Source organism: Mustela nigripes, chromosome 7 (assembly GCF_022355385.1).
Source record: "Mustela nigripes isolate SB6536 chromosome 7, MUSNIG.SB6536, whole genome shotgun sequence".
In the NCBI taxonomy this organism is placed as follows: Eukaryota; Metazoa; Chordata; class Mammalia; order Carnivora; family Mustelidae; genus Mustela; species Mustela nigripes.
Window position 1 is genome coordinate 40,428,993 of NC_081563.1, and position 14,808 is coordinate 40,443,800.

The window sequence follows — 14,808 nt, forward strand, 5'->3', positions numbered from 1 at the left end:
CCTGCCTCATGCTGCTCCCCTTCCCCGTGGCCTGGCCAGAAGGTACATCCCTGCTGGGACTTGAAAGTCATTGACCCGAATTCCCGCGAGTGCTTATCTGGGAGACAGACGCTAGCTAGGACACTGTCCATCAGGCCCTGCACTGTCCAGAGCACGCCTCCTCCCCCTAGGATAATTGCGTAGGGACCTCTATCTCCACCACCATCACAGAAATAAAGGAAAGGGTGATCTGTCAGAGCCGGGAGCGCGGGGGCCAAACGCCAACGCCCCACCACCAGCCTAGCCCCGTATCGCACTTGCATCTCCCAGTGCCCGCCGCGACCCTCGCCCATCTCCCCGCGCTCCAGCCTGGGCCTCCGCACGATCCGATGCGGAGCCGCCCCGCCGGCCAGCGCCCGGGGTCCGTTGGGAGGCGGGGCCGGGGGCCCAGCTTGGGGTAGGGGGTCCCGCCCCTCGGTGCCAGCCCAAGCGCCAGGCGGCCGCAGAGCCGCCCTTTGTTTGGCGACGCTCGTGGCTTCTGCGCAGTCACGGTCACATGGCGCTTCCGGCACGGGGCGTTCCGGGCGCCGGGCCAGGGCTCGGAACGCTCCCGTCCCCGCGCGCGCGCGCGCGCGCGCGCACGCGCGCCGGCCAGCCGGCGGGCCGCGGATCTCTGGCCATCCCCCAACCCCCGCCCAGGCTCCCGGAGCGGGAGGTGTACCTTCCCGGGCGCGTCCCGCAGGCAGATCTGCTCCCTGACCGCTAATCTTCTCTAAGCCCCACCCTTGGGCCTTCCATAGCTTTTGGTCTTCGGACTGGCACGTCCAATACCCAGTTGCTTCCTGGGGTCCGCCTGTCTCCCCTACTCTAGACAACACCAAGTGAGCAAACTCGGGCTCATTCCTCGGTGGGGGACAAATACTTAAGGCCGTTCTCGTCATATGTGGGGCGGCAGACAGTACCAAGCCTTTCACACCCTTACCCCATTCTGAGCCCCGAAAACACAAGCAAAAGCAAGCCACCCTCCACGGGACGTCTAAGGGTAAAAAACCCAATCAGGTACAGAAATGGGGCTGACCCTTCCTGCCCTGGCCACCGCTGCTCCACCACGCTCAGACCCGGTCTGCATCCTGGGACATTTAAGGACCTTGGAGCCTCATGGAGGCCACCTCTGCCTCGCCCAGCAGATTCCAGATTCATTCAACAAATATTTATTGAAAGCAGACTATGTACAGTGCAACCAAGCTGCCAGCCCTGTGCTAAGCCCCTAAGAGAATGTGAAAGGATTCCCTTTGTGTCCAAGCAGTGCCCCCGGCAGGCCTCCCGACGCTCAGCTTCCTGGAGGAGGCCTTTATCCAGAGCTGCTGGGAGGCCCTTGGGAACAGTACAGACCCAGCCATGCCTGGGGCCTGGGAGAGGGGGCTCTGCCTGACCCCTGCTTCCCAGCCTTGGATGTGCAGCAGGGAGGGGCACCTCCAAGCTCCAGGTGAAGCTGGTGTGGGGTCTCAGGGGTTCTTTCTGCTTCTGGGGAACCTTTCTGAAAGCCTTTCGGCCAGGTCTGCAGGGACTGCAACAAGAGAAGGGGAGGGCCTGGAGGGGTGGAGACGGGGGAGAGGCGAGAGGGACACAGCAAGGTGACTAGGGCAAAGAGCAAACTGTGGGGCCAGAGGCAGTTGCGTACAATCCACGCTGTGGTCAGGGCTTAGTCGGGAAGAGCAGGCAGGTGAGCTGACAGCGATGGCTGTATCTGTCCACAAGGGGCAGGGGGTGCTGTGTGTAGTGCTGGACCATGGCGACCACGGATGGAAACAGCTAGACAGGACGCAGGGCATCAGTGAGTCCCCCGAGCCTCATGCTGGGGAAGGGGCCTGTTGACATTTTTCTAAATCCTTTCCTTTCAGTTTGCCCCATGAAGTTCTACTGCCCTTTTGTGCCCCGTTCCAGGCCTCATGGAATTTTCTCACCACAGCACCCACGGGCGTGCTGTTAGCCAGGCCAGGTAGAAATAACTCTGGGGCCCTTCCTCTGCCCAGGCCTTCTAGCATGGAAACCTCAGCAAATGCCGGGCACAAAGTCCAATCCTTGGCATGGACAGAGTCTAGATTACCCGGTGCTCACTCTCCTCCTGGCTGGGGTCGTGGCAGGCACAAAAAACCCCCACCCCCACCTGGGGCCCTGGACAGACTGAGCCGTGCAGGAGGGGGTGTCTCCTTCTGAGAAGGACTTCAAGTCCCTGGCTTCTCTCATGTCCACCCAGTCCAGAAAAATGCCAAACGTGTGTTTTCCCCTAGGCAAATGCACCTGGCTCTGTTGTGCCCTCTTGTCTGCTAGTCCCCATCCTCCTCCAGCACCCACCTCCTCGTTGTTCCTGCCCTGCCGGCCCAGGGCATAATGCCTCCCACCGTCCAGCTGCCGGATGGGAATATTGAAGACCCGGCCATGGAGAAGCACTGCCAGGGTGAGGGGCTGGGAGCTGTGAGGCTCTGAACTGGGGCGCACAGTGTAGGCGCCATCCTGTGGAGGAGACCCCATCTGTCAACCCCATCTCTCAACTAGCCTACCTGCAGCCTTGGCCCACAGATGGTCAGCAACCCACCTCCCACCCACCCTCCCATCTCCAGTTGCTCAGTCAGCCATAGCCCATGAGCAGAAGGGTTTCCGCAAAGGCCCAGGAAGGCTGCAGTTGCCCACCTTTTGGACTTGGAGCAGGGCACTCTCAACAGCATGGCGGTCACAGTTTCCTGAGTACCAGGGCTGACCCAGCAGGCTGCCGTCCTGTGCGTACACATACAGCCACTCAGAGATGTGCCAGGGCACTGGAGAGGGGCTGGGACACAGAGAACCCTGGGCTGTGTGGTTCTTTGTGTTCACATCTGCCTTCTCCAGACTGAGTCTGTGCCAGTAGAACCAAGATGTGTCTGTGCCTGCTGCCCAGCACAGGGCTACATGCCCACGTTCAATGTGTTCCTTGTGATAGCAGCCACCAGCCCAAGGCGGGTCCCTGTCTGCCTCCTCCCAGCCCTCTCCTAGCCCCACCTCACCTCAGCAGTTGAGGTGCTCCAGGTAGGTGCTCTAGAGGAAAAAGAAGATCTCCTTCCTGCTGGGAGAAGCAGATTACAGAGTTGAGGCTGGGAGGGGATTAGACAAAGAAGGCTTTGGGTCTGGCTGCAGAGGTGGGGGAGGTTAGAGGGCTGTGCGCATAGGCCTGAAGCCCAAAACTGGACACTGAGTGCGTTACCCCTCCTCTCCAGGCCTCAGACTTTGGTAGGACCTATCAGCTAGGCCATATGTGACCTTCAAATGAGGGATGATCTTGAGGTACAGGCTGGGAGTTTCCTGCTTTGTCGAAGACCCTAGAAATTGCCCCCGTAGGATCCCTGTAGGCCTGCTCTCACCTGAAGTCAGAGCTGCAAGGATTCCCACAGCAAAGTGGGGCATGAGAGGTGGGCAGAGGGCTGGGGAGCAGACTTGGGGCTGCAGGCCTGTGGCTAGGGTGGGAGGCAGGACTGCCTAGGGTCCACACTGAAGATGCCCGTACTCACCTTTAGAGGTGGCATTCGCTGCTCCCTGGGACACAGAAAGCCTGCTCAGAAGAGACTCAATTCTGTAATCCTATCCCCTGGGCCCAAAGTCTCTCCCTGAGCCTACCCCCAACCCCAGGTCACAGGTCCCCTGGCTAATAGCCTCTTACGTTCCGAGCTTCCTGGGGAGCTACAGTGGGCCTGCGGGGGGCAAGGTGGGGAAGAGAGCTTAGGTTTTACTTCCTTTAAGAGAAAGAGCCCAGGGAACCCAGAGATTGCGGGGTCAGAGATGGGGAAGCCAGAGTTGGCCATTTTGTGTGTGTGTGTGTGCGCGCGCACACACACACACACACACACACCCATACACCCAGCGGGCACTCACCTGGGCACCATTGATATCCTTGGCAGAGAGATTGGGGGCATCAGGACTTGGGAGCTCAGAGTCCTAGTCAAGGCTGGGACTGAAATAGGGAGGGCAGGCTGGGCTGAGCTGGGCACCAGGCAGGAGTACCCACGCTGACCAGAGAGGGGAGCAGATGCCTGCAGGGCCTGCTGCCTCTCAGCAGCCTGGGATCTCTGGGAGTCCTTCCAACCAGAGGGAGGGCTGTCCTGACACAAGAGCTGGGAAGCCCCATGCAGCCTTTGAGTAAGTACCCCCCGCTATGCAGTGGGGGTTCAATCTGGACCAAAGGCCAAAGCATGGGTGTCCCTGTGAGTGTCTGAAGGCAAATGTGTATTGGTGGAACAGTGAGGGAAGACAAGGGAAGAACATGAAGCCAGAATGTGTCCTGTTTTGAGCAGCCGAGGGCCCCAGGGCAGGAGGGACCTGGGACAGAGGGAGGTGTTCACCCGGACTGGACTCACATTCCACATAGACGTTATTATCAGGTTTCTTTGGAAGGCCTGGCACCTAAGGGTTTGACCCGCAAATGGGAGAGAGGGTGAATCCATCACCGGGGAGCCTTGGGGGGGCTACTTTGGGTATCTCCCTCCCCCCTCACAAGGTGGTGACTTTCTGAGAGCTAGCTAGAATGATTTCAGTTACTCCTTTGCCTGGGGGAGGAGCACCCACGAGCACCTTCCCCTTCAGAGGTACCTGTAGGCTCCAGCTCTCCTAAATGTGGGCATCCAGGAAGAGTGGCCTCTGGGAGGCCTCTGGGGGAGGCCTTCCCCAGTAGCGCCGGGTGGCACGGAGAGCTCGCTTACATCCTGACAGGGGCCCATGGCAAACAGGATGCCACTCTGCTCTGAGCCCTTTTCTTTGGTTTCAGGGATATTTCCTGGCTCTTCCAGGCCTGCTACCCCAGCCCTGCCAACTTCCTAGCCAGAACCCTGTGACGGGTGGGCAGGGGGGCCACTCACCTCTCTGGCTGGTGTAACCAGCTCTGGAAGGAAAAAGAGAAACCAGCAGTCAGAAATACAGAGAGAAAGGAACTCAACGAAAATTAAGCTGGGAGAGTGGAGTGTCCTCGGACCTTATCTGAGAGCACCCCCTGAGCCAGCTTTGAAGCTCCAGGAGATAGCCACCTGAGTTCCAATCACCCCACTTCATAACCCCAGGGGTGCTGCCCAACTGAACCTCCCAAATGATTTGCCAGGCTTGCTCCAAATGACTTCGGGGTATTCCAAAAATCAAAATCACCCCCAAGCTCATGAAGGCTTATCAACCACTGAGCATAGAAGACACAAACATGCCTCAGGTTAGCTGTTTGCCCTGAGGCAGGAGGAGACTGCCCCTCTTGAGCCATTTTCAGACAAAAACACAAGGCTGAGGTCCCTCACTATCCCGACACCCCAGAGGTTCTGTGTTCACAGGCCTTGGGGCTCTTAGCTTGGGCAGTCTCTGGACAGTGATAGCAATAATGACAAGGGCAGAATCAGAGACGGGCAGCCAAAGGGCCCCTTGGATGGGGGATGACACTCAGATGTGTTTCAACAGTGCAGGTCCTCTGGGCAGGTGAGGCTGCCCTTCAGAACTCCTCAGTCCAGAGTGTCCCTTGCCTGGCCCGGACACCACAGCAGATGCACAACCAGACCTGGGAGTCAGGGACTCTGCTGCTTTGTGATCTCAGGCAAAGCATTTCTGGGCTCCAGCCCTCAGTCTCCCCCTGAACTGCCTTAACAGGGATGGGCAATCAGCAGGCAAAAAAAAAAAAAAAAAAAAAAAAAAAACCGAGGACCCCCAGTGATTGCAGGGGGTAACCTGCAAAGTGACCAGGCAAAGCCTGAAACCAAGTTACAGGAGATCAGGTCTACCCTCAGGGGTGGGCAACCAGTGGGCCTCTGAAAAAGACTGGACATCCTCATTACCTTGCTTCCTGAGGGGGAAGGGCTGTCCCTGCTTCTTAGCCTCCTTCAGGCTCAGTACCGCCTTCAGCTGTGGGCACAAAGGGGCGGGGAGGAGGACTAGGGTTAGGGAGGAGGGAGAGGGGAACTGAGTCAGGGGGAGGGCAAGGATGGCGGGGTGGGAATGGGCCTTGAAACCACAGCAGCACAAGGACTCCTGTGCAGAGGTGACTCTTTGCCTCGGTCCTGTGGCTCTTGCTTTGTTGTGAATCTCTCCCTGATTTTCTTTTTATTCCAGTAAAATCTATGATGAAAGCGGTAACTTGTGAGACCATAAGCTTCTCTCAGCCCAGCGGGCAGTGATGGCAGCAAAATGAAGGATTTCTCCACTGTCTAGGCAGGGAGGGGTCCGCAGGCTCTAGGGACTGGGGAGGAGAAGCCGAGCCAGCCCTGCCTTCTGGGCTCCGGCTCCAGAGGAAGGGTGAGTCCTGGGGGATGAGGACAGCCAGGGGCACAGCGCTGGGGGGGGGGGGGGGTGGGAGCAGCGAGGGGTGACAGGGTTCCTCTTCTAACACATTTAATTTTTCAGGGACCTCTTTTTTTTTTTTTTTTTTTTTTTTAAGATTATTTATCTTTGTATTTGACAGAGAGAGAACGCAAGCCGGGGGAGTGGGAGAGGGAGAAGCAGGTTCCCCACCGAGCAGGGAACCCGATGCCGGCCTTGATTCCAGGACCCTGGGATCAAGACCTGAGCTGAAGGCAGGACCCTTAACAGCTGAGCCATCCAGGCACCCTCAGGGGCCTCTTGAATGCAAATATGGGGGAAATCTTGCAAATGAGATGCCTCTTAGATTTACACCCTGGGAAAGGGTAGCCGGGTCGGGTGGGTGGGGAAGGAGGGGCTTGGGGGAGGGTACTGTTCACCGTTGTGGCCTGGGGCTGCGGTGGTGGTGACTTGGATGCGCCCACGGGGCCAGCGTGATCTGGAAAAGGCCCCAGGCATTGTGGGTCGGTGGGTTCCTCCCACATAGGTTTCCAATTTTCCTCCCACCCCCCACCTAGCCTCTGTTTCCTCCCCTTCTCCCCCTCACTGGCTTCCCCACAGCCCCGTCTCCATGGCAACTGGAGGCGGCCAGCTTTGCTGCCCCCACCTGGCCTCGTGGAGGAGCTCTGGGGGTGGGAGGCCAGCAGCAGCCAGGCTCTCCTGGCACCCCTACCCTTGCTCTGAGAAATGAGGGATCTCAGAGGAAGCCCCAGGGACCTTGTCGGGCCTCCTGCTCTCCCACTGTTGCCTTGGTTACCGTGCCCCTCCAGCCTCCTCTCCCCTTCCCACTCTTCCTCTTGCCTTTCTCCCTCCTCCCTCCGCCTTTCCTTCATCCTTCCCTCTCTCTGCCCAGCCCAGAAGCTTCCGCAGCTGCCGGCTGAGGCCTCCCCTTGCCGTCCCAGCCCAGACAAAGGGAGAAGAGGCAAGGCCTGTGCCCTCCTTCCTCATGGGGACCTCTGTCCTGCCTGACCACCCAACCCCCTGCCTCAAATGCCCAGCCCTTACCCAAGTACACAGAGTCCTCCTCGGTGTCAGGAAGGTGGGCTGGGGCGAGACTGAACGGCAGAGCCTCACAGGGGGGCAGCTCATATTCATCTTCATCTTCTTCCTCCCCCCCCTGGGCTTTCCAGAAGGGACAGAAGAGGGGCAGTACCAGTGGTAGGCACTGTGGCCCACCTCCCTCCACCCCAGGCTCAGCACCTGCACTTACCTCAAATCTGCTGGTCCCCGGGGTGGGCCAAGGAGATGGGCTGGGGGCACCTTTGTTCCAGGCTGGGGAATCTGGACAGGGGACTGAGGAGACTGGCCTCACCTTCCAGCACCCCCCCACCCCGCAGTGACTTCCTCTCTTTCCCCCATAGAATAAACCATCCGTGTTTTTACAGTGGGCCTTTCAGGCTACTTCACTGGACTCAGAGGAGCTTTCATGACCAGTGTCCAACATGGCCGCAGGGCCAGTGAGGTCGGTGTTTTGAAACCCAGGGGGCCACCGTCACTTACCTACATATCTGGGGGGTGGAACGGGTGGCTCCAACCTGCAATCAGACTCTAGTCAACTCTGCCTGAGGGGCCAGACCCTGCACCGCTCCCAGGACATTCACAGCCACGGCTATGTGAGTGGCGCCCCCTGGAGTTGTGCGCCAATAGCCTGGGACCGGGGCAGCAGGAAGAACAGTCTGGGGGTAGAGCTGGTGCCTGGTGGGTGCACAGCCGGATGAGCAGGTGCCCCAGTGAAGCCGGTGGGGCGGGAGCCCTAGTGCTCGCATGGCATGGAGGTGGGTGGATGGTCTCCCTGGGCAAGTAGGGCTGTGCCCAGGAAAAGCGGCGGCGAGGGAGAGACAAGAGAGGAGGCGGAGGAAAGAGAGGAGCCTGAGTACTCACTGGAGCTTGCTTCCCCTGAGCTTGTCCTGGAAAGAATCAGGGAGGGGGCATAAGTCAGTGCAGCCAGGATGCCTCTCCCTAGCAAGCATCCTGGGTCGCCAGGGGTGGCGGGTACATCTGTGCACCTGCTGCTGCCCCAGAACCAACTCTCACCATGGCTGGGCTGAAGGAGCTCTGATCCCTGGGAGCCCAGACTCTACCACAAATGGCCTGGGGACAGAGGTCCTATTATTCTCATCATTTGCATCTCACAAGCACCAGGAAGGTGGGTCTGCTGTGGCCTCTAACCCCAAACCCAGTTGCCCCATGAGGCTCCCATGAGCTTCCCCACATGGCCTCCCACAGCTGTGGTCCACGGTCTCCAGCCTCTCTGCCTCTCTGGAGGAAGGGCTCTCCCCTCTGCTCCAGGGCCTCAGGCCCACAAGGCCGGACCCGAGCTCAGAGGCTTCCTGGAAGCTCTCTGGTCCGTGCCCCCTCCTCCCAGAGGCTCCAACTCTCCCCATGGTCTGCCAAATGGTCCTTTCCCAACTCACAGAACAGAGGCCATTAAGGGGCAGATCCAGTTGAAAATAGGACACTGTCCTTGCACTTTTCTTAAACACTTTCGCTTGCTGTCCTTTCCTGGTGAAAGGTCACCAATGATGAAAGAAGCGGAGGTTAGTGAAAAGCTCAGAAATACGCATGTGTATTTAGTTTGACAGCTTCCTTTCTGGATGGCTGTATTTATTCATGGAGTAAATATTTATTGAACATCCTCTCTATGCCAGATACTGTTCCAGGTGATGAAGATGTTATAGAAAATCCCAAAGAAGCATGCGTATTTCCTGCCGGACCCTCACAGTAGCCCCATGATGCAAACGCTAGTTTTATCCCCCTGTGAGGGAACTGAGCTTATTAGAGCGAACTCCTCACAGAATACCACAGATGCAGTGCCTTCGACAACAGAAATGACTTTTCTCACTGTTCTGGAGGCCAGAAGCTCACGATCAATGTGCCATTAGGATTCATTTCCGGGGAGAGGTCTCTTCCCGCTTGCAGACCGTCTCCTCCTCTCCGTGTCCTCACATGGCCTAGACTCTCTGCAGTCCTGGAGAGAGACATCTCTCATCCCTTCTTAAAGGGACAACCAGTCTCATGGAATCAGACCTCCACCTTTATGACCTCATTTAACCTTAATGATCTCCCTAAAGAGCCTGTCTTCGAATCTAATCCCAGGGGTGTGAGGGCTTCACCATAGGCATAGAAGAAGGGCAAATGCAGCCCAGAGCTCAGAGGCTTTGAGGAACTGAGTGGCTTTCCCAAGGTCAGACAACTAGTAAGCATGGGAGGTGGGGTTCCAACCCAGGTTTGCCCAACCCAGAGTCTTTGCACCAACCTGGAGGTGCTCCTGTATCTCATCTAGGGTTGAGTCCCTACCCTCCTTTCCTGTCATGGAATTAGACACAGCAGGAAACATGCCTTCCTTAAGCCTGAAGGAGCCCATGACCTCCAGGTGTTGTTACTTTAACATCTGAGAAATGTTGGGGGAAGGGCGTGGGGTCTGACTTTGTTAAAACCAGGGACTGAGGAAACACAGAGGAGGACCATGAACTAAGACCTTTCTAGTGCACCGTGACTTTCCTGTGTCTGTTATTTTGGTGATGTCTTGGCTGTTGGCAGAAAGGAGAAGTGAAAGCCAGGTGCTTACATCTTGGGAAGCCACATGGCTAGGACCCTAGAGAGGAAACCCCACTGTTGGAGCTGGCCACAGCCTTCAGAGAGGAAGACCAGATGAGTTCTGGGACCTGCGGGCCAATGGGCGCTTCGGAAGCTATGAAAAATCACTGGGGTGGCTTACCAGGGAACCCAAGTGGTACAGTGGAAAACACTGAGAAAACAAGAACAGAGAAACCATCCAGGCCTGGGTCAGGGGCAGGAGGCTCCTCCCCAACCTCTACTCCCCATTTGACCTTTGTTCCACATTTGGACCATAATGCAGGGGGCAAGCTCCCTTACCAAAGGGACTTCCTATGAGACAGGGCCAGCAGGTCAAAGTCAGCTGGAGGCTGCTGCTCTAGAAGCCCAAACCAAGTGGGTTTCCAGTCAGCACTGCCCTTGCCCCGGCACCTCCCTCCTGTTCTGGGCTTTGCATAGGCAAATTCCAAGACCTGGGTGAGTGAAAGTGTCCCCCCCGGGGAACAGAGGATGGAATCATGCCATCTGGGTGGGGGCATGGGCCAGGACAGATCAGGGAGAAGCGGGGAGGATGGAAGGAAGCCTGCTTCATGGCTTTGTCTCACCCTGGCCGGCCTTCTGAGGGGTGTGGACTGTGCTTCTTACTAATTACACAGACTGATTTGTTGGACAACCTCTTTCTCCCCTGGCACAGGATAGTGCAGAAGCCTAGCTCTTCCCTCAGGATGAATTCCTAGAAGTGGAATTGCTGGAAGCTCACATTTTGGTTGCAAGTCTCCATGGTCTGGTAGCCCTCGAGCACCTGTTTTAAGGCCCTTTCCCAGCACTCAGTGATTCTCCACGTTTGCTGGGCTTCAGGAGCTGATCTCCAATGGGAACAGACTGTAATCTGCAGGCCCAGGGTAGTCTAAATCCACCCAAAGCTCTCTAGGGCCGTGTCCCTCCTATTTGCATGATCACAAGCATCGCTGGAGAGCTTGTTAAAAGCCCTTGTTCCCAGATCTTCCCTGAGTTTTTTGTTTTTGTTTTTTGGGGTTTTTTTGAGAGAGAGAGAGAGAGAGATCATGTGCATACCCACGCGCACGTTAAGCATGGAGAGTGGCTGGCAGAGCGTTCCCTGAAATCTTAAGGACTGGCTACTCCAGGAGGGAATTGGGATTCTACATTATTATTTTAAAGATTTATTTCCTTGAGAGAGAGAGAGGACACACGTGTAAGCAGTGGGGAGGGACAAGAGGGAGAGGGAGAGAAGTGGACTCTGAGCTTAGTGGGGAACCCAACGCAGGGCTTGATCTCATGACCCTTGAGATCATGACCCAAAACTAAGAGTGGGACACTTAACTGACTGAGCCACCTAGGTGCCCCAGGACTTTATATTATTTTTAACAAACATCCTTGGTCAATTTTATGATCAGTTTTGGGAAATGCTGCTTTACAGGAAACGGTCTGAGAACATGTGACTTCTAGGACATGTTTAGAATCCCATATGGACTTTTGCTCGTTCAGAACACAGTGGTCCCCAGCAGAGAAAGAATGTGACACAGACCTTGCTTTCAGGGGGCCCCTCCGAGTGATGGAGAGGGCACACCCGAGGAGATGTCCAATCTCTGCGTTTTGGTTTCCTCTTGTGTAAATGGAGATGTCTGTGGGCAGTCCTCTTGGCGGGGGAGCTTCTGAGGGTCAAATGAGGGGAGAGCCCAAGAAACACACAGCAGCCGCACAATAAATACCAGCTTTCCTGAGACAGTGGTGTGGTGCCTGATGAGGTTGTCCAGCAGACAGGGCAGGTGGTGGGATCCTTGGTGTGGCCAAGTAGGAAGCACTGTGAGGAGGAGGGCATGGTTCCTGAGGACCCGGAGGAGGAAGGTAAGCAGGCTGTGGCCTGAGGTCTCAGGGATGAGGGCAGGAGCCCTGAGATGGGGGTGACTGGACTCCCAGAGAATGGAAGGTGATGTGTGCCATTCCTTCTGACTGGGGAGCGTGTCCTGCACTGGGGGCATTCTCCATCTTCCAAATCCTAGATCCAGCCATAGGAGCCCCTTGAGGCCTTCCCAGCCTTCCTTGAAGCTGAGGTGCAAGCATTTGGCCAGCGACAGGCCCCCATGTCAAACTTTGTATCCAAAGCAGGCACCAAGAGGAACCCAGCCTGGGGAGGGGATGACAGCTGTGTCCTATTTCCAGAGTCCGGAGATTGAGAAGCTAGTGCCACTACCAGGGCCCAGGTTAGCGGTGCTGGCAAAGCGTGGTATCTGTGCACAAAGGTGCCTCCACCGGGCCAGCTAGGCCGTGACCTTTGGGACATGATTCCTGGGAGTTTCTCTGGTCCTCCCAGAGCTACTATGAGCTACAGAATATTTTTAATACTTATTTTTCAGCCTAAACTAGCTAGGGTGGGCTTGTCTTACTTTCACTTGAGAACTCTAGAGTTGAAACTGCAGAAGTCCAAACAGTGAGGCCAGATGTGGGCGTCTCCTGGAAAGGTGAGACCGAGGCATGGGATGGCCTGAACATACAGGGCGGGAGAGGGGAGCCTTGCAAGTGGCAAACAATGTCCTATGAGGAGTCATAGAGATGGAGTCCTCAAGATATTTCTACCTGAGCAGGTGGAGCCTGAGGCCAGTGGAACTCTGAGGTTGGGTTAAAGCGAAGGTCAGGGACCCGCCCTCTCACTCCCTAAAAGTGATACAGAGCTTGGTGTGTAGTAGGTCTGTGTTTTTTTTTCTAGTTTCCCTCAGATTTCCCAAGGGTTAGGGTGGGGGCTGACGGTCGATGCCAGCTTTCTGGGTCTCCAGGGCAAAGAGCACGAGCCGCTAGCACCCTGCTTCTGCCCATGCTTGGCACGCCTCTGTCCCACACACCCTGCCCTTCCCTCTTCCGGAGCCTTTGCTCATAGCAGAATTTGCTGTGTCACAGCTCTGCCTAAACCTGGGAGGGACGCCCCATGGCTCCTTGAAAGAAAGAGCCAAATGCTTCTTGTTGCCTTGTAAGGAGGTCAGGCCCCTATCTGCTCTTCCTGCCCCAGCCTCTCCACGTTCTCCACGGACTCACACTTGCCTTCTCTCTGACGTGACAACAGGAGGGGTGTTGTCCCTCTGCATCCTGTTGACTGAAGGAAATTTCAGTTGGAAGAAATTTAAATCTCTACCGAGTCCTTAGAGAATAAAACCAAGGGAGGGTACTCTTCATGTACAGCAAAACACAGGAAAAAAAGAAAAAGGACTCTTCTCTATGTATGTAATACTTCAAAAACATTTTACGCCCCCCCCACCCTCCAGCGACTTTACTCAGCTCTGCAAGTGACAAGACTCTCTTCACAGATGGTGGAAGCACATTCCCCTTCCCCGGACACCAGCCCTCTCCCTTCCACTTGGGCCTGATAATGCAGATCACCACAGCTGCTTTAGCTACCTTTAAACTTGATCTGTTAGCCACTGCCCAGATTCTAGAAGGAGCACCTGGTTTTAGAGAACTGCGGAGATGTCCCAGGATTCGGGAAGCCTGGGGAAGGTGACCGGGGACAGGGTAGTTGCAAACATTTACAATGTTAGATGGCTTCCTTCATCCCTTTCTAGCCTCAAGCTAGAAAAGGAGCCCTTTTTAGATGTGCGGCTGGATCCCAGGACCCTGAGGTCATGACCCAAGCCAAAGGCAGAGGCTTTAACCCACTGAGCCACCCAGGTGGCCCAAGCAGGCTCCTTTTCTAGAGGTTACACACCTGCCATGCTTTTGCTAGAACACTCTGGCCCATCTCCTCCCTCCTCCTTCAGGCCACAGCTTCTGTGACCCTCAGGCGAGGTCCCAGACCAGGGCCAACTGTCTCTCCCCACAACACACTCTCTCTTGTGGCTCCCACCATCATTAAATCTAGGGCTTTACTTCAGAGCTAGACTGTGGACTCCCACTTGACTGTAAGCACTCTCCATGGGTAGTGACTGTGTCTGTTCAGTTCAAGGCCCAATTCCAAGTGCCCAGCCCAAAGCCTGGCACAGAGCCAGCTCTTAACAAATAGTTGTTGCTGCATATTCAAATATCCCTTGAAGCCTGCTTCTCTGTGTGCACCTACTAAATGCTAGGCATTGGCCTGGGCACCGGAAATACTGCACAGAATGGCAGAAAAAAATCCGTGCCCGCTGGAGCCTACATTCTACAAAGAAAGGTAACAAATAAATAAGAATTTTAAAAAAGCCTGCGTCTCTGCAAACATCTCTGGTGTCTCTCTTCTGAAAGGCTATAGGTTGTTCCTTTACTGCCCACTGGACATCAGGCACTAGGCCTAGGCTGAGCACAGTGTCCTACCTGCTAACAACTCTTCCCTGAATGCAGATGGATTACTGTGGAAATCTTCTCTGTGCCCTTACCCTACTGGGTCCTTTCCTCTATTTAACTTCCAGAGAGCGTGTCTGTGTGGTGGGGGCACCTATCCCCCTCCCCCTGTGCTCCAATCCCTCATTCCCCCACTCCCCCATCTCCCTGGACGGATGTAATATGGCCCAACTTAGGTTTCCCTCTTCAGCCCAAAGCCAGAGAGCCAGATATCTGCTATTCCCGTTGCTTGCTAGTTCCTCCCTCCTAGGACTGGTGAGCGGAGAGAGGTTATGGAAAACCAGCCAGGCCTTTTACCTCCCCCTTCGGAGAGACCAGGCACTGCCCCTAACGGATGTGTCACCATTCCACATCCTTCCTTTGATGGGCGTGGAGGGCTCTGAGATCACCCTCCTCGCCTTTACCGACGGAAAAATTGAGACTCAAGCAGGGATGGATGCTGGGCCTTGGGCCAAGGCCATCCAATCGTATCATAGGCCAGTACTAAGGCCCTCATTCCCCCATCCCGACCTTGTCGGCCACCGGGACCACAGCAGTCTTTCTACGGGAAAGGGCGTCCCCTGGTGGTAAAGAGAAGCGTGTCGGCCTGTCCTCATCTCC

General features: G+C 56.0%; 1 protein-coding gene across 1 annotated transcript; it reads right to left on the minus strand.

Moving 5' to 3' along the window:
- Positions 1 to 1,227: 1,227 nt before the first annotated feature.
- Positions 1,228 to 8,387, minus strand: SH2D6 (SH2 domain containing 6). The gene is made up of 15 exons (XM_059407745.1): positions 8,365 to 8,387; positions 8,212 to 8,237; positions 7,831 to 7,865; positions 7,541 to 7,623; positions 7,336 to 7,447; positions 6,711 to 6,769; positions 5,811 to 5,877; positions 4,863 to 4,885; positions 4,365 to 4,410; positions 3,883 to 3,961; positions 3,671 to 3,701; positions 3,522 to 3,546; positions 3,021 to 3,079; positions 2,335 to 2,493; positions 1,228 to 1,791 (listed from the first exon to the last, which is right to left on the minus strand). Exons 1-15 carry the CDS (start codon positions 8,365 to 8,367, stop codon positions 1,675 to 1,677), a joined length of 924 nt encoding a protein of 307 aa, XP_059263728.1. The 5' UTR covers positions 8,368 to 8,387; the 3' UTR covers positions 1,228 to 1,674.
- Between the last annotated feature and the right edge of the window lie 6,421 nt (positions 8,388 to 14,808).